Source organism: Hemiscyllium ocellatum, chromosome 9, assembly GCF_020745735.1.
Source record: "Hemiscyllium ocellatum isolate sHemOce1 chromosome 9, sHemOce1.pat.X.cur, whole genome shotgun sequence".
Classification (NCBI taxonomy): domain Eukaryota; kingdom Metazoa; phylum Chordata; class Chondrichthyes; order Orectolobiformes; family Hemiscylliidae; genus Hemiscyllium; species Hemiscyllium ocellatum.
This window is the reverse complement of record NC_083409.1, coordinates 37,698,337-37,718,151: the sequence shown is the minus strand read 5'-3', so window position 1 is coordinate 37,718,151 and position 19,815 is coordinate 37,698,337. Positions and strand designations below refer to the sequence as shown.

Genomic DNA, 19,815 nt, shown 5'->3' with positions numbered 1-19,815 from the left:
CAGCCCCAGCCTATTCAGCCACTCCCTATAGCTCAAACCCTCCAACCCTGGCAACATCATAGTAAATCTTTTTTGAACCTTTTTAAGTTAGACAACATCCTTCCAATAGGAAGGAGACCAGAATTTGCTCATAACACTCCAAAAGTGGCCAAATCGATGTCCTGCACAGCCACAACATGACCTCCCAACTCATATACTCAGTGGTCTGTCCAATAAAGGAAAGCAGACCAAAACCTTCACTATGCTGTCAACCTGCGATCTACTTTCAAGGAGTTTAAGTCAAATGAACAGTTCAACACTAATGCTATGGAAGGAGAAAGAATATAGACAGAGTGAACAAATTTCCAAAGATCAAAAATGCAGACCAGAAGATGGAAAATTATTTTGTCCAAGTCCTTTTGATTTTGCAATGGTGATCTGCTATGATCTGCAAGGTGATAGCCATTCATTGATTCTACAATTGATCAGGTGCACTTAGGTCTTTTCTTGTATGAATTTCTTATCCTAAAAATTCTTGTTTTTTTTGTATTTTCCCAGAGGGTGCAACAGATGCTTTCCATCTATCGGATGTCAATGTTTTTTCTTTCACTTTGCAGCTTTTGGTATTTACATCCTTTTAACATTCTGCAGCTCAACCAATCATATGAATGTTGTCAGGCAGAATTTTCTAATTCAGAGGATTCTTTGAACAATTCATTCTTGAATTCTCCCTCTTGCTGCTTCCATTTGGCATGTCAGAGGTTGAGGGGTGAACTTATTGTGGTTTATAAAATTATGAAGGGCCTGGATAGGGTGGATAGACAAGGTCTTTTCCCTAGGGTGGGGACGTTTAAAACCAGAGGGCATAGGATTAAGTTGAGAGGGGAAAGAATCAAAAGGAAACCAGATGAGTTTGTCCGAGAAAAGGGGGATAATAGCATATGCTGTATGGCTGAGTATGACCAATAGAATGGGATGAATCTTGTGTAGAGTATAAATAGAAAGAACTATTTGAAATGGCCTGTTTCTGAGTGCTGTACATTCTGCATAATTTGGTAAAATTTGTACATTTGGCTGCACATGTGGAATGAGCTGCCAGAGGAAGTGGTGGAGGCTGGTACAATTTTAACATTTAAAAGGCATTTAAATTGGTACATGAATAGGAAGGTTTAGAGGGGTATGGGCCCAATGCTGGCAAATAAGATGAGATTTATTATCTGGTCAGCAAGGATCTGATTTCATGCTGTATAGGTCTATGACTCCAAGTAACTGCATTGAATAGCTCATTACTTGACTTTCAAAACTTTCCTGGCATTCCAGTTATAGCAATCTCCAACCTCCATTTCAGTCAATGATCAAAAATGAAAACACATTAATGATCTCTTACAATGGTGAAAAAAAACTTGGGGTTTTATTACAAGGTGATCTGAGAGTGGGGATTGGCTTTGCTAAAGAGAGGGGCTGGGAAAAACTTGACATGATTGAGCCAGATGTGAACCAAATATGCTCAAGGTTGGAGTCTTTTTGACTTAACATAAAACAATAATTCCACTTTTTCTAAATTATTTGCAAAGAAGCTGGGGCTAAACTTGCAATGTGGCTTACTGATACTTGTTGGGATCTACATATATTCATACACAGGATCCTGAGCTCTGCAAACGGAATATGACCAGGATCTGAAGAAGAGTCACTGAACTGGAAACATTAACTCTGTTTCTCTCTTCACTGATGCTGCCAGACCTGCTGAGTTTCACAGTTTTTTTTCTCAGCAGTATAAATTGTTCACTTTGAAATTTGCCATTCTTACAAGTCTCGTAATGAATACAAGACAAATAGTTTCAAAAACACGTCTCGCCTTTTTCACAGAACAGAATGAAGTATTGAACTTTTCTGAAGTCCTCTGAATTGAAAATTCAGACTGTCTCATACAAATGAAATATTTCTACAACTAATTTATCAAGTAGGGAATAAAAAAACATTGTTTTCTAGACATCAGTTTAGAGAATTTTACCCCTTGTCTCTGGACAGAACCCTTGCAAGCTTCTTTCCAAATGTATTAACTGGAGATGTAAATTCCTCTCTTGAAAGGTAATTCAGCACCTTCTTATAACAGTACTAGCTCTAACTAAGGCCGATAGAACAGAAGGAATTGCTAACAATTAATCCATATCTTACATCCAATGTATTTTTATGGCACTTTGGATATCATGTTTGTACAAATCGCCAACACATCACAATTTAACAACTGGAGTTTTTGAAGAACTGACCAAACAAATAGTGCTATCCACGTCTTGCTGATTTTTCTGACCTTTTGATAACCTGGCCTTTTCCCAAGAAGGGGAGCTAAGCAGCTGCACAGACTTTCAGATGCAACAATACTTATACTTTAATTGACTTCAGGATGTGCTCATTTACACTAGTTACCCACAGGGAATACCTGAAAAGTAGCTTCAAAAGTATAGACCAGGGTAACATCTAAATATCTTAACTGTGCTCTAGATCCCAGACAACCCATGAGCAATGTTACAGGAGTTCAAATTTGCTGCACAAAAGGAGATTCCAGCGACTCTTTTAGAATTAGAGTTGGGAACTCTCATCCCAGTGCATTTAATCTTAACACTGAAACTAATGAAAACAAGATGTACACTCTTTTGGTTTTAAAGATATCTTTGTTCTCTTTCCAAATATGCAAAATGCCTTGTTTCCATTTCTTAAATGGTTTTCATTTGGTTAATTTTTCTTTCACATTCTTGTGCTGAGAGTTTTTTTTAATGTCCTAAGTGTTAACCTAGATAATTCATTGTTGGAAGACTTGGAATTGGAATTTTTTAAATTCATTTCCATTCTCAGTCTGATTTTTTTGAGTAAATTTTGCTTATACCAATGTTTATTTTAAAAACTCACCAGATTTTCTTCTTTAGTTCTGCTAATCTGGTTTCACTAAAATCAAGTTGATTGTTAAAAAAAAAGCAATGCTAAGCTGGGCACTTGGCTTTAAATTAAGGTGGCTAGCATAGCATAGCAAATGAAAACCTTTTGCATGTCCTTACTGTTGATTACTGTTTATTGGTGGATTCAGCATTTTATGACTCGGAAAATACTTGAAAAATAACTTTTTCAAAATAAGGGCATGGCAATTTGTACATGTTATTATGTTCTTTTGCATTTTTGTAACTATAATCAGATTTTACAAAATTTTTCTCTCCCCCAGAAAAAGAGAAAATTCTTGGCACATCCCAGAATTCAAATGGTTTTAATTTTTGAGTTTCCTCTTCAACCAGTCTAATTATTGACAGATTTCTGTCCTCCTTGCAACATACAGAGATGCTACGGTTACAGCAGAGATTCATATGTTCTCACAGAAGGTCTTGCATCAGTTTGATCAGAGCTTCTTTTGGCCCTCAGAATATAAGCCTTAAATGTACAGTTTGTTGCATGAGGACTTTGCAATAGCCTTGGAATATTATTGATGAAACATATTAATTAAATGCGTAAGTCACTTAAAATTGTCGGAGTATCATGGTGTTTGATTTTTATGAAGGATAATCATCAATGTTGGAGAGTGTGTGTGTATGTGGACTATTCTGGTCTGAAAATACTTAGTATAACTATCCCTTGTTTTGCATTCTAAACGTAGTCCTACAAATGTCTCGCTGATCAAAAACATGCCAAATGAAATGCACTCTTCCATATGAAAACATATCATAAGATTGCATTCCTGATGCAATTTTTCCATCAAAAAATAAGTGACTGACTTGAAATCTCTTACTAAATCAGAAGAGGTGCCAGAGGACTGGAGTAACTCTTGGGAAAGTATTTTGAGAACAGTGACCATGATTCTGTAAGTTTTCAATTGCTTATGGATAAGGATAATAGTCCTTGGGTGAAAATACGAAGTTGGGGGAAGACCAACTGCCACAATATTAGGTAGGAACTGGAGAATGTAAGTTGGGCGCAGCTGTTTGAGGGTAAATCCACGTCAGGCATGTGGAAACCTTTTAAAGGCCCATTGATTAGAGTTCAGGACCACCACGTCCTGACTGTGTGGAGTTTGCACGTTCTCCCCGTGTCTGCGTGGGTTTCCTCCGGGTGCTCCGGTTTCCTCCCACAGTCCAAAGATGTGCAGGTCAGGTGAATTGGCCATGCTAAATTGCCCGTAGTGTTAGGTAAGGGGTAAATGTAGGGGTATGGGTGGGTTGCGCTTTGGCGGGTCGGTGTGGGCTTGTTGGGCCGAAGGGCCTGTTTCCACACTGTAAGTATCCTAATTCTTAAAAAAAAGGATAAATGTGGCAAGATTTGGGAACCTTGGATAGCAAGAGAAGTTGAGAGCTTCGTCAAAAAGATTCAGGAAGCACATGTAAGATGTGGAAGCTGATGATAGATAAACTTCAAAGATTTCAAAGAAAGTAGTAAGAAAATGCATGCACGGAACTCGGAGGGCTAGAAGAAGCTATGAAATGTTTTTGGCAAAAAGGATTGAGGAAAATCCCAAGATGTTTTATGCATATATATATATAAGGAGCAAGACAGAAAGAGTAGGTCCATTCCAGGACTAAGGGGAGAATTTATGCATGGAGTTGCAGTAAGTGGGTGAGGCTCTTAACACATATTTTGCATCGTATTCACAAAGGAGGAGGACATGATGTGAGTCCCGGGACGAATATATTGATATTCTAGGGCATGTCAGTATAAAAACGGAGGTGGTGTTGGGTGTTTAGATAAGCATTAAGGTAGACAAATCCCCAGAATCTGATGGGAGCAATCTCAGAATGTTACAGGAGGCACCTGATGAAATTGCTGGAGCCTTGCACGAAATCATTGTATTGTCTTTAGCCACAGGAGAGGTGCCAGAGGACTGGAGAATTGTCAACATTGTTCCTTTGTTTAAGAAAAGCAGCAGGGATAATCTGGGAAATTACAGATTGTTGAGCCTTATGTCAGTGGTCAGGAAATTAATGGAAAAATTACTCCGGGATAGGATTTACTCACATTTAGAGAAATAATGGACTTAATAGGCAGAATGGCTTTATATGGAGATGGTCATGTTTCACAAAGTTCATTGAATATTTTGAGTAAATGACAAGGCTGATTGAGGACAAAGCAGTAGATGTTATCTATATTGACTTTGGTAAGGTCTTTGACAAGGTCCCTCATGGCAGACTGATGCGAAGGATGAACTCACATAGGATCCATGGTGAGCTGGTAAGAACTAGCTTAGTCATAAAAGTGGTGAATAGGTGTTTTTCTGACAGGAGATCTGTGAGCAGTGGTGTTCCACAGGGATCAGTGCTGGGACACCTGTTATTAATAATGTATATCAATGATTTGGAGGAGAATATAGGTGGCCTGATTAATACGTTTGTGGATGACACAAAGATTGGGATTGCTGCATATAGTGGGGAGGATTGCCAGAGGATACAACAAGATATTGGTAGGCTGGAGACTTGGGTAGAGAAATGGCAGATGGAGTTTAATCTGAACAAATGCAAGGTGATGCATTTTGAAAGATCTAATGTAGGAGAGAAGGATACAGTAAGTGGCAGAACCCTTAGTTAGCATCAATATACGGAAGGATAGAAGTGTACAGATTCACAGTTGGTTAAGAAAGCATGTGGCATGTTTGTCTTCTTTGGTTGTGGCATAGTGTATAAAAATTGGCAAGTCATGTTGCAGCTATATAGAACTTTAATTAGGCCACATTTGGAATATTGTGTACAATTCTATAAGAAGGATGTGCAGGCCTTGAAGAGAGTTAAGAAAAGGTGTACCAGGATGTTGCTGGTTTGGAGAGTATTATCCATGAGGAGAGATTGGGTAAATTTGATTTGCTTTCACTTGAACTTTAAAGGATGACAGAAGTTTACAGAATTATGAGAGGCATGGGTAAAAGTGATAGTTAGACTCTTTTCCCCAGGGTAGAAATGTACATTAGCAGCTATCCATTCCCTCAGGCTGACCTTTACCAACTCCTTTGTCTGTCCAGCTATTTTTATCTCCCATTGGGCACTATATCCATCTATCATTTACAACCCCTCCACCACCACCAAAAATTCTGGATACATACCTATCCTTTTCTAGCTCTCATCAGTTCTGAAGAAGAGTCACTGAACTCAAAATCACAGGTGCTACCAGACCTGTTATGTTTTCCCAGCAATTTCTGTTGTTATTTTCCTGTGATTTTCATCATCAGCAGTTCTTTTGGGTTTTCTTTTGCAGAAATGTCAGATACCAGGGAACATAGGTATAAGATAAAAGGAGATGTGAGAGGCACACTTAAGAGGAATCTTGACAGATACATGAATAGGCAGGGAATAGAGGGATAGGTTTTTAGTTTAGAATGGCATCACATGTCGGTGCAGTCTTGGTGGACCGAAGGGCCTGTTCCTGTGCTGTAATATTCTTTGTTCTTTCTACTTAGCTCCTGTTTGCCATTTCCCACTCACTGTGTACTTCTGCCAACCTTCCCATTCACCGACTCTGCAGATTTTGCTATTCGCCACTTCGTTCCCTTGATCCCCCCGCCCCCACTCAACTTTCCTCGGCCTTCCCCTAACTCTCCTGCTTACACCTTCCGTTGGATAATCAGAAGTGGGAATCAGCAAGTGGGAGAATAAGGTGGGCGGTAACAGCAAAAGAGTTGAGAGTGGGACGCAGTGAGTGCGACAGCTGAGGAAGGGAGCTGGAGAACTGTTTAATAAAAAGACTGAGCATATGCTACCCAGGGACCTTTTCTTATTTACAAGCATAGCATTAGAATGGGCTTTCAATAGGGGATAGCCACAATGCTTGTAATTTTTTAATGTACTCCAATGTAAAACACTTACTTTTTTTTAAACTAATCAGTTGGATCAGGGAATCGCTATATGTCCAGCCATTTATATCATGTCTTTGACATATTACAGTATCCCATTGCATTTCACAGAAACACAGGAAAGGAAGTATTACCATAAGCCAAAGAATAAACTTTTGAGGAGGATCTTCAAGCTGAAGAGATAGATGAAGTGGTTTCAGGAGGGAATTCTAGTGCTTAGGGTTTAGGCAGCTGAATTCACAGTTGCCAAATGTGGAGCATTTAGAATTAGGAATAAGCAAGAACCAGAACTAAATTCTTGGAGGGTTGTAGGGCTAGAGAAGATGAGAGGCAGTCAAAATTAGAGGTAATACAATGGAGAGATCGGTAGTCAAAGATAGCATTTGGAAATCCACAGCATTGTTGGGTCAGTAAGTGCAGTAATGTTCTACGAAGGATACATGGTACAACTTAGGGTATGGACTGGAGAGTTTTGGACGAGCTGATGTTTCTGGATTGAAGATCATGGGCAACCAAACAGGAAAGCATTGAAATAGCCAAATTTCAAGGTGATCAAAGCATGGATTATTCCTTCAGCAGTCAAACAAACCTAAGTCTGTAAAAACCTGAATAATTTATAATTGAAAGATTATTGTTAATCGATAAAAGTCATGTACTTTATAAGCTATAAAATATTACTTTTGGTAATGGGAAATGCACTTATATTAACTTGTAGCTGAACACTGAAATTTACTGATGGTCTGCTTATTGGGTGAAATGTTGGCCACAGTGCGCTCTCAAAACAATGAAAAAGGATGTTGTTAAAACCTCCTTTTCACTTAAGTCTGGGGAGATCAAATCATGAAATATGAAAATTATTTCCAGAAATAACATTTTATGATGGAGTCATTTTTGGATGTAAACTGTTGTGGGATATGCTAAATACATATCACCTTTATTGCTTAACTATCTTTGCACAATTATGATAAACTCTGTGCAACTCTGCACCTCACGGCAGAAAGAAAATATACAGCAGAGACCACTGAGATGCTAATGCTAAACTTAAAGTATGAAGCCCTTTTTAAAGATGTTCTGAATATTTACAATTCTGTCAATGTTCCTAATTACACCACCTTTTACAAAATAATGTATTTTCTCAAAAAGACATGGTTATCAAAGAATTGGCAGTCTAGTACTACATGGATTATGGTGCTGGAAGAGTGGTGCTGGTGTCGATTTTGCTGCACTTTGGATGCTGCCTGAAATGTTGTGCTCTTCTAGCACCACTAATCTAGAATCTGGTTTCCAGCATCTGCAGTCATTGTTTTTACCCAGTCTAGTACTACAGGTTATTTGACTTCAGGTATTGTTGAATACTGAATTGGTTTTGGCTGTGGTAGAATTTCTTGCAGCTATGAAACTGTGAGCAGAGTTTTCAGAGCAAGTTGGTGGCTGTGGATTCGTCTGAAGTTCCTCATTGAGATGGAAGAATTCTGAATAAAAAAAAACATTGAGTAGGCTGCAAAAGCTGAAAGGAAGAGTTGTGCAAATATCATTGCATTAGGTTAACTTTGTGTAACAGAGATGTTCGCTCTACTTTGTGTCCTCTCCACTTGACTGCAATTAACTCATCTGAGTAAGACTGTTCTAACTAATTCATGAATTGTCTATTAAACAAACTTTATTCCTTGTCTTCAGTTGTGTATCATGAAGAATTGCTTCACTAACCAGCTTTGCCTTCACACAATTTATTTTTATAACCTCTTAAGCATTATATGGACTTATTTCAAAATGGGCCTTTGTTTTAATTACCCTTATCTTGGAAAATAAATTATTTCATGAAATCATCAAGTTCAGCATTGTTTTAATATAATCTCAATCAAAATTACAGTTGATTATGGCAGTTAATGTTTGTATAATGTTTCATTGCAGTAGATTGCTCTAAATTGCTTATTATACCCTTCATTTTGTCAAATGCAAAACTTCTGAAACTTCACTTTCTCTACTTCAGTTTTGCAATCAAACTGTTCAACTCCAAAATGACCAATTATTCCTAGACCAGTGTGATGAGTATTTAGTTGGGAAAAACTGAACAGTTTGGAGCACTGTAACTATAAGATGAGAGAAGACTGGGAGGTGACCTGATCAGAAATTTTCAATGTGTGAATGAGTTGGACAGGCTAGATGTGGGAAAAATTTTCCACTATGGAAGGAACCAAAATTTATGCTATTAATACCAGATAAAGACATTTCTTCGTTAATTGAAATAGCTAGAATATGGAACCTGCTACCACAGTAGATAGTTGAGGCTCAGATGCTTTGAAAAGGAAACTAGATGATTGTCAGAGAAAAAGGGGATAGTAGCATATGCTGAAAGGCTGAGTATGATAGATAGAATAGGAGGAGACTTGCGTAGAGTGTAAATACAAGAACACCGTGGGCGGCACGGTGGCACAGTGGTTAGCACTGCTGCCTCACAGTGCCTGAGACCCGGGTTCAATTCCCGACTCAGGCGGCTGACTGTGTGGAGTTTGCACGTTCTCCCCGTGTTAGCGTGGGTTTCCTCCGGGTGCTCCGGTTTCCTCCCACAGTCCAAAGATGTGCGGGTCAGGTGAATTGGCCATGCTAAATTGCCCGTAGTGTTAGGTAAGGGGTAAATGTAGGGGTATGGGTGGGTTTCGCTTCGGCGGGTCGGTGTGGACTTGTTGGGCCGAAGGGCCTGTTTCCACACTGTAAGTCTAATCTAATCTAATCTAAAAACTATTTGATATGGCCTGTTTGAATGCTGTACATTCTGCGTAATGTAGTAAAATGTGGACCTTTAGTTGTGTAACACACACAAAAAGTGAATATATACCTGCATTATATTATTTCAAGTGAAATGTAGTATACAGTTTCAATGGTATTTTCTCATTGTTCTTGCTTTCACCAGGAATGTTTACAAGGATTATCGTGTTTTGGAGCTTGCTTGTGATTCTCAAGAGGAAGTAGAGAGTTGGAAGGCATCATTTCTTCGTGCAGGTGTTTATCCAGAGAAATCCATAGTGAGTTGCTTTTTTCAAAGGATGAATACAGTTTGGTTTAGAATTTAGTTCCAAAGTGATGGAAATAGAAGGGAATAGTGAAGGTCTACAAATTTGGCCAATATGTATATATTGTGTCATTGTATGAATGTGCATCTACACAATACAAAATGAGAATACCAAATAAGTGAGTTATTTTAGTTGATGTCATCACCATTTACTTTAACTTGTTAATTGTCACCCAGAAGTAGAAAGAACTATGGCCAAAAATGTTCTCTTTGCATTTTTAGAGAATTAATTTAGCTTTCATCAGGAGTGTCTGAATTTCTCTCATTTACTAACATTGTTATTCATTAATATTTTCTTACCTAAAGCCTCTTTTCAATGCTAGAAAGCACACCACCTGTGTTTTACAGCTGTTTATAGTCATCCATTAGTTTTTGTTTTAACAGGAATCTTTAAAGAATGATATGTTCTGTCACAGTAAATGCATTTGAAATAAACTAATTAATGATGACATTTAACAATTTAGCATTATAGTCCTATCCCTATAGATGTTGAGAACATTCTAACTAATGGGGAAGACTTGAACTAGGTGACAAAGTTACAGAATAAGAGGAGAATCGTTTAAAAATGAGAGGTGAAGGAATTTCTTCTTTAGAGAGTAGTGAATAACTGGAATTCTTTATACCAGAGAGTTGTGGAGGCTAGATCACTGAAAATGTTTATAGAGGAGATAGATAGACTTTTGAAATATCAGGAAATTGAAGGCTATGATGAGCTGGCATGAATGGCTTATCCTTCCTATTTCTTATGTTCTTATCCTATCCCAGGTGTTTAGGTATTGTAAAATTATGATGGTTTGTAGTCATATGCATTGATTTTATTTCTTTCAAATAATATGTTTTTCTAGTTATTTTTAGTCATTGTAAATTAGTGTTTTCTCAATTGGCAGATAAAAAGAAAGTGGGTGGTGGTGATGGAATGGAAGCAAGGTCTGATATTAGTTTGTATAAGTAAATAAAAGCAGGGAAATAATTATATGATGTTGTGTTCCTTCAGTATTCCAAGTTGAAAACAGTGATAGTCAAAACAAATGCAGCCTATGAAAATTTGACAAGAATCATTCAGATCAACATTCAGTTTTTATTCACAAAGTTGAAATTTGCAATTGTCAGAAGCTACCATAGAGATAATTTACTAGTTTGTGTGTGTTTTTTTAAGAAAAGGATAAATCTATGAAGTAATTGTTCAGTCATAATTCATCTTCTGGTTTGAATTTCAATCTTAATGCACAGTTTAAAAAAATGTTTGACATCCATACTCAAATGTAAATAATGTATAATTGACCACTTATATTGATGATTTTAACCTTTGTGGGTTTAATTTAAATATTTCTATTGGAATAATTTTGATGTAGTTTCTGGAATTTCACCTTGAGTTGTGTTCCCTTGGTGTTTGTTCTTAACTTTTTATATTTTACAGTACTCTTATATTCTTAAAGGCCCTTTTAGCTCTTAATAACTAAGGCCTAGTTTTCACATTTTACATGAGCTAATTTGTCTTGCTTAGTAATGGCTTGTGTAAGGTCGTGATGTAATGTAAAATAAAATGTTGCCAACATTGTTGTTAAAATTGGGCAATTATAGCACTTTTCTCATTATGTTTCACACGAAGCATTAAAATATATTTCTGTTAAATAAAAATGATGTAATGTTTTCAAAAGTTTAGGTGCAGCTCATTTTCTCAACATGCTGTTACGTTTTATAAGAATACTCTGCTGTTCAGCTTCTTATACCTTGTTTATGCTATTTTCAATTATAACGTATAAGTTGTTTCATAATTTCTCTAAACTGTTATTGGTACTGTTTCACAAAGAGAAAGGTTACATGGCTGAAAGTAATTGTTTATTGTCAATAAATAAGGTGAAATAAAAGTGTTTGGAATTTGTTATAGTGAGGTAAGAATGCCTCTGTTTGCTGTGTGACATCACCACGCAAGGTTTCCTCTGGACAGTACTTCTAGGGAAATCATCCGTATTTTTTAGGTTGTTGTGGAGATGTATGAGCCTGCAAAGAGTGATTGATAAGTGAAGTGAGTCGGCAGAGATTTGGCAGATGGATTGTAATGTTGCTAAATATGAACGTGTCCACATTTTCTTGAAAAGGGGGGATATTTGCAGCACAGAAGGATCAGGGAACAGTAGGCATGCAGGTATAGCAAGTGATTAAGAATACAAGTGGAATAATGTCACTTATTGCAAGTGGAATGGCACATGAAAGCAAGGAAGTGCAGGGTTTGTATGGTCCAATAACATGATGGTTGTGTTCATGTGCAACCCTGCATTATAGAAAAATTGCAATTTAGAAACAGCACTTAATGTAATTGCGTTACAGCCAACACACATTTTAAAAGTTCACGCTTTTGAAGCAATGTCCCCAATTCGTCAGTCACGTTACAATGAATTCGCATTCATGAAATGTGTGTTATAGCAGAATGAACTGTAATTGTATTAAAAGCTGTCCAAAATGGTCGGATAGTTTGGGCCTGTATCCATTGGAGTTTAGAAGAATGAGAGGTGGTTTAGGGTATCTGCTGAAATGACTCCATTTGGGAGTAACTAGAACTAAGGGGCACTTTAATAATAATAGGTCTTCCATTTAATATGGAGATCAGGAAAGCATTTATTATCCGAAGATTGTAAGTCTGATGGCATTCTCTCCCCTAGAGAGCAGTGGAGGAAGGGTTATTGAATATTTTTAAGGATCAGTTAGAAAGGTTCTAGACTGCCGAGGAAGTAAATTGTACAGGAGGTAGACAGGAAAATAGAGACTACAACCAGATCAGCCAAGATCTCATCAAATAGCAAAGTATAGTTCAAACAGTCGAATGGCCTACTCCTATTTCAAGCATACTTAACACATTTTTGCTTCACTTATAAGTTCATTTGTATATCTTCTCAAATGCATATCGTAGCCAAGTTCTGTTCCACCATTCTGATTTGAAGTCAAAATTTATTTGTAAGTCATGTTCCATCCCACTTTTATTTCCCTTGAACTCGATGACAGTTCGCGTGCATATGATCTCGCTTCAAATTAATGTTTCATCTTTTATCTTTTTTCTGCACATGTTTAAATACCAAATGCTGAGCAAGTTTGGTATAATTTCACTATTTGCAACTATGGTATGTAGCACTTCTCATGTAAGACTTGTAATTTTGCTATCAAAAAAATCCTAACATTAAAATTCACTATTTAAAATGAGTACTTCTTCCAACTTAGAGTTTATACACTGCTGAAGGTGCAGTCTCTTCTACTCCGGGCAAACCAAAGACAAATCGATAAGTAATTTTGAATACAGCTTGATTTAGATGGCAAGCATACCATTTGTTTGCCAGTGGAAGTCTCCATTCCACTACCACTCTGGCATCAATATTCCTGGCCTCTCACACAATTCCTTTGAAGCTCAATGCAAACTTGAGTAAGAGCATCTAATTTTTCTGCTAAACATGTCACTAGCCGAATCTTTGACATTAACAACTTAGGACTTTAACTACTGATCCCTTGGATAACAGGTGCTGATAACTGGCTGCCTGAGAATCATTGAGAATGAAGGATATATCAGGTGGCGTTTTGCTGATGGGTGGTCCTTGTTTACCTTCCTTTCTTGTGCCACATTCATAGATCACAAAAGCCTTTCTCGTCTTTGCCAAATCTTTCATACTTCTCTCCCCTCTGCTATTCTACTGGCACCATTTCCATTTCTCTGGATGTATTTTCTATTTGGCACCCACTTTTGCTTGACATTCTCATGTTTTCTGTCATTTCATAAATCCTACCCCTCCTCCACCTTATCATAGACCTTTGTCTTTTTGTGACTCCAACTAATATTCACGTTTTTCCCCCACAATAACCTTTACCATGGCTATAGACCTGAGTACAGCTGTGAATTTCCAGCATCTCTGAGTTCTGATAAGATGTCACTAGCATTAACTCTATTTCTCCCTCTGTCAATGCTTTCTGACTTGCTAAGACTCTTAACATTTTCTGTTTTTTTTAAAATATTTGATGCCAGGAAATAATTAAAATTCATCGAATTTATATTGCAGATAGTATAGCTTTGTTAACAATTACAGAGGTGCTGCTGCAGCTGTATGGGCCCTGGTGAGACCACACCTGGAGTACTGTGTGCAGTTCTGGTCTCCAAATTTGAGGGAAGACATTCTGGCTATTGAGGGAGTGCAGCGTAGGTTCAGGAGGTCAATTACTGGAATGGCGGGATTACCTTACACCGAAAGACTGAAGCGAGTTTAGAAGACTGAGTGGGGATCTGATTGAGACATATAAGATTATGAAAGGATTGGACACTCTGGCAGCAGGAAACATGTTTCCGCTGATGGGTGAATGCCGAACCAGAGGACACAGCTTAAAAATACACCATTTAAGACAGAGATGAGGAGAAACTTCTTCACCCAGAGAGTGGTAGCTGTGTGGAATGCTCTGCCCCAGAAGGCAGTGGAGGCCCAGTCTCTGGATTCATTTAAGAAAGAGTTGGATAGAGCTCTCAAAGATAGTGGAATCAAGGGTTATGGAGATAAGGCAGGAAGAGGATACTAATTAGGAATGATCAGCCATGATCATATTGAATGGCGGTGCAGGCTCGAAGGGCTGAATGGCCTACTCCTGCACCTGTTGTCTATTGTCTACAAATATATAGAAACACAACCACCTGATGAAGGAGCAGTGCTGCGAAAGGTAGTGCTTCCAATTAAACCTGTAGGACTATAACCTGGTGTTGCGTGATTTATAACTTAACACAAATGTTGAGTCTTTTGAACATTTTCTTTTTCTGAAAGTTCTTGTGTTGGTCTCTGATATAGAATAGACCAGCCATGACCTTATTTCTTAATCTGAACAAACACAAATACATTTAAACAATGTTATTTTAGGAATACATGCCATGTCAATTTGATCCACTTACCTTACTGCTAAATAGCTTTGGTGATTTGAAACTGTGGACTTTAGTAGCACTGAACAATGAAATTTTTCAAATTCTGACTTTCTCACAATCTATACCAGGTGTCGTTGTACCTCAGATATCCAGAACCTCAGTTAAAAGTCATGTTGGCCATTGGTTTTGATTGAGAAATATTTTTGACACAACGGTTTTATGAGAAAAAAAAATCAATGTTACTATAGTACCTGGCCTCAGTCTGTCTACATTTCTGTTTTCTGCACAGCCTGAGAATGAGGAGACGGGAGCAGATAACTTTTCCATCGACCCTCAACTGGAAAGACAAGTAGAGACCATTCGCAGCTTAGTGGAGTCGTACATGTGCATCATTAACAAGACCATACGGGATCTAATGCCAAAGATAATTATGCACCTTATGATAAATAATGTGAGTTTTTTTCTCTAGTTGTACAATTCAAGCAAAAATGAACATGAACGCTGCTTTATAATGTATTCTATAAATGAAGTTAATTTTTTTTTAAAGTTTACTTATACGTAGTAATTGTTGCTTTTGCTTTGTAACCATAAAAAAAGTTCTCCTCCTAAATTGCTACAGAAATGGCTAACACATGTATTATACCTTGCTGAGTTATTTAGCTTGGGTGAATGCCAAATCATTAACAATATCTAAAACATGCTTCTCGTCAGGTTTCCATGAGGTCTGTTGTTTTTATTAGCCCAGTCAATGAAATGAGTTGTCTCTCAATCATTGAGGATAAAGATAGATGGCTGGTAGTTTCTATATATTGACATGCATCAGCCAGTTGATTAATTGGAAAAAACATTAAATCACCTAACAGTTTGTGATGATTTGATTTGTAGGAAATTACAGGACCAGAATATACTCTGCAATCCAACTAGCAATCCCAAACAAAAAAAATGAGTCAGAGATTTACAGTTCGGTGCCATCTTAGTATATTCTAACTCTTTAAAAATATTTACTTCCTTCAATGCAATATTCACTGAAATCTTTATATGCAATGGATTGGGTAAAACACTATTATTTGTAGAGAAAGCTTCAACAGGAACTTTTGAGAAAAGATTTGGAGTGTCAGCGGTAATTCGTGGCTGATCTCCTGAGGGTTTCCTGAACTTTTTGGTTTTTGTTTCTAACTCTAGGAGTCTTTACTCTTCACCAAGAAATTTAGACTGGGTTATCTACATCTTCTCAGCTTTAAAATCCTTCCCTATGTGCAGGGATCAAAATTGGACATATATCCTGAGAGACCATCCAGCAAAGTTTTATAACTTTGTTTATTTAACAATAAGAAAAATACTTTCATTTATTTGGCTCATTTCTGAAATTAAATAATCCTGTATCCAGTTTTAAAACATGTGGTGTAACTCATTGATTCAGCTTGATCTTGTCTACAGTTCATACCATAGATGCTACAAATGGTACATGAGAATATCAATAGAAGCTGAGTGATGGTTTTGCACACACTGAGCAGAAAATATTTGAATAATTTCATAGATTCAAATATCATTAAATTGAAATTGCACTGAATGGAATGATCTATAGCTTGCTATATTTTTGGACATTGGCTTTAAGAGCCAGCTCCCTATTTAATACCAAACATATTACAACTTAGAGTTAAACTTTGACCAATGTGTTCCTACCACATATTCAAATGTTTAGAAATTTAAAACTGTCTAGTGTGTCTTCGTGTTTTCTTGTACTTGATGTATGTCCAGTATACTTGATGTACTGTTCACTGCAGAAAAAGGTCTTCACCAATGCTGGCTCATACAAATGCAAACATTCTGATAATAGTCAAAATTCTAAATTAGCCCATTAATGTTCCTTATTTGACTATGGCTATCATCAACTGATGGGATATCCAGACCTGCATGTTCTTACAATTCCAGGAAGATTTGTCAATGAAAAACAGTGATTGCAAATGCATGAAAACCATAATGCCTCTTATTTAAAGTTTGTTGTGATCTTAATGCTAAGGTGACAATTTGATTTTCTTTAACTAGTCTATTTTCAACCATGCCTTCCAATCTGACTCTGATTTGAGCAGCTGGGCTTTTGTCCACTCAATTACAAAGTCCACCTGCCTCTGGCTCTATAGTATCAGTCTTCGTCTACGATTTGGCACTGAAACCCTCATTAATGCCTTTGACACCTCCATATCAATATCTACTGGGTAGTTTCTCATTGACCAGCCTCCACAAGTTCCATATTATCCAAAATAGTGCTCCCTGTGATCCAATCTCACTGATTTTTAACAGCTCAAGTTCACCTAATGCCTCAAATTGAAGTTGTTGTCCTCATTTTTGAGTTCATCCCTCAAACCTTTAAACTCTTACACACTTCTTAAACTCGACCTTAGTATGATTTCAGCCTCTTACACATTCATTCTCCATACAAAGCAGGAGAAACCTCTTACCCAAAGGATGGTTACAATGTGAATCTTATTAACGCAAAGGATTTCTGAGATTAATTATGTGGGAGAATTTTCAGAGGAAGATAAATGAGCACCTGAAAGTGAAAGGAAGAGAAGGATATTTTTGTTGGGATTAGTTGAAGAATGGCAGGAGAAAGTTCATGTGGAATGTAAGCACTGTGTGACCTATTGGATCAAACTGCCTGTTTCTAAGTTCTGGCAGCTTTAAAATTGACAGTCTTGTTTTCAGCTGCTGAAACCTGGAAGTAAACTGTTCTACTTCTGCATCTTCCTATTCCCTTTTCAGAAGCTCAAAACTTTCCTCTTTGACTAAACTCTTCATTACCTCCCCTAATACCTTCAGCTTAATGTCAACTTTTTTTTTACATTTTCTTCACTTCAGTGATTTTGAGATGATTTTCTACTTTAAAAAAGAATCCTCAATGAATACAAGCTGGAGTTGCAATATTCTTAATCATTGTTGCATCTGGTCTATCAATGAAAGATTCAAATCCAAGTACATTCGATAAACCTTGGAGTTTGATTTCCAATAAAGGTCAATAAAAAGTATATATTTATTCTTTCATCTATTCACGGGATGTGGGCATCACTGACAAGGTTAACATTTATTGCTCATGACAAATTGTTCTTGAGAATGTGGTGGTGATCTGCCTCCTTGAACTCTATGGTGAAGTTAGTTATTCTCACAGTACGAATAGGGAGGGACTTCCAAGATTTTGATGCAGCAACAGTGAGCATTGTGTGTGGCTTGGAGGTGAACTTTCTGATGGTGTTGTTCCCATGCATCTGCTGCCCTTGTCCTTCTAGTTGATAGAACTTGCGAGTTTGGACAGTGCTCTTGAAGGACCCTTGATCAGCTATATAAACCATAGCTATTAATTTAACCAGTGGCACTGTTTGCAGAGGAATAAGACGGTGTTATTTTCTGGGTCTGTAGATTGTGAAGGAACAAAAATGGCCTTTACAGTGATATGTACTTCTTGTCAGATGTGGGAGTTTAAAGAGAGTTTAAGGGTTACTGCGGATTATATCTGCCATAAATGCTGATGGATGCGAATCTTATCAGTTCAAGTGGATCGGTTGGAGAGACAAATAGAAGCGATGAGGAATTTGCAACAGCAACAGTATGTGATGGATGGCAGTTATAGAAAGGGGGGAAAGTCTCAGATACAGTCACATAGATGGGTTAACTCCAGGAAGGGTAAGAGAGGTAGGCAACTAGAGCAGGAGTCTTTTGTGGACGTACCCATTTCAAACAGGTATGCTGTTTTGGAAAATGTAGGAGGTAATGGATTCTCAGGGGAACGTTGCACAAACAGCCAAATTTCTGGTATTGAGACTGGCTCTAATGCAACGAGGGGTACGTTGGCTTCCAAGAGATCAATTGTATTAGGGGATTCTGCAGTCAGAGGTACAGACAGACGTTTCTGTGGCCAACAGAGAAAAAGCAGAATGGTGTGTTGTTTTCCTGATGCCAGGATCAAGGATGTCTCAGAGAGGGTGCAGAATGTTCTCATGGGGGAGAGGGGCCAGCAGGAGGTCATTGTCCACTTTGGAACCAACAACATTGGAAGGGAAAAAGTTGAGATTCTGAAGGGAGATTACAGAGAGTTAGGTAGAAATTTAAAAAGGAGGTCCTCAAGGGTAGTAATATCTGGATTACTCCCAGTGCTACGAGCTAGTGAGGGCAGGAATAGGGGGATAGAGCAGATGAACGCATGGCTGAGGAGCTGGTGTATGGGAGAAGGATTCACATTTTTGGATAATTGGAATCTCTTTTGGGTTAGAAGTGACCTGTACGAGAAGGATGGATTGCACCTAAATTGGAAGGGGTCTAATATACTGGCAGGGAAATGTGCTAGAACTGCTTGGGAGGATTTAAACTAGTAAGATGGGGGGGTGGGACCCAAGGAAATAGTGAGCAAAGAGATCGATCTGAGACGGGTACAGCTGAGAACAGACGTGAGTCAAACAATCAGGGCAGGCAGGGACAAGGTAGGACTAATAAATTAAACTGCATTTATTTCAATGCAAGGGGCTTAACAGGGAAGGCAGATGAACTCAGGGTATGGTTAGGAACATGGGACTGGGATATCATAGCAATTACGGAAACATCACCCTCACCTTGACCTCCTTCCACCTATCCCACCTCCATCGCCCCTCCCCCTAGTCCCTCCTCCCTACCTTTTATCTTAGCCTGCTTGGCTCTCTCTCTCTTATTCCTGATGAAGGGCTTATGCTCGAAACGTCGAATTCTCTATTCCTGAGATGCTGCCTGGCCTGCTGTGCTTTGACCAGCAACACATTTGCAGCTGTGATCTCCAGCATCTGCAGACCTCATTTTTTACTCAGGGATGAGCAGGACTGGCAGCTGAATGTTCCAGGATACAAATGCTACAGGAAGGATAGAAAGGGAGGCAAAAGAGGAGGGGGAGTGGCATTTTTGATAAGGGATAGCATTACAGCTGTGCTAAGGGAGGATATTCCTTGAAGTACATCGAGGGAAGTTATTTGGGTGGAACTGAGAAATAAGAAAGGGATGATCACCTTATTGGGATTGTATTATAGACCCCCCAATAGTCAGAGTAAAATTGAG

General features: G+C 38.0%; 1 protein-coding gene across 7 annotated transcripts in view; it reads left to right on the top strand.

Moving 5' to 3' along the window:
* Positions 1-19,815, top strand: part of dnm3a (dynamin 3a) — a 208,098-nt gene that overhangs the window by 151,011 nt on the left and 37,272 nt on the right. For 6 of the 7 annotated variants that reach the window (XM_060830134.1, XM_060830133.1, XM_060830131.1 and 3 more), the window contains 2 exons: positions 9,702-9,813; positions 15,032-15,193. In XM_060830134.1, the coding sequence (XP_060686117.1) occupies positions 9,702-9,813; positions 15,032-15,193 (274 nt within the window). Of the gene's footprint in view, positions 1-9,701; positions 9,814-15,031; positions 15,194-19,815 lie in introns of those variants that run through there. The other variant, XM_060830137.1, reaches the window with a different exon arrangement.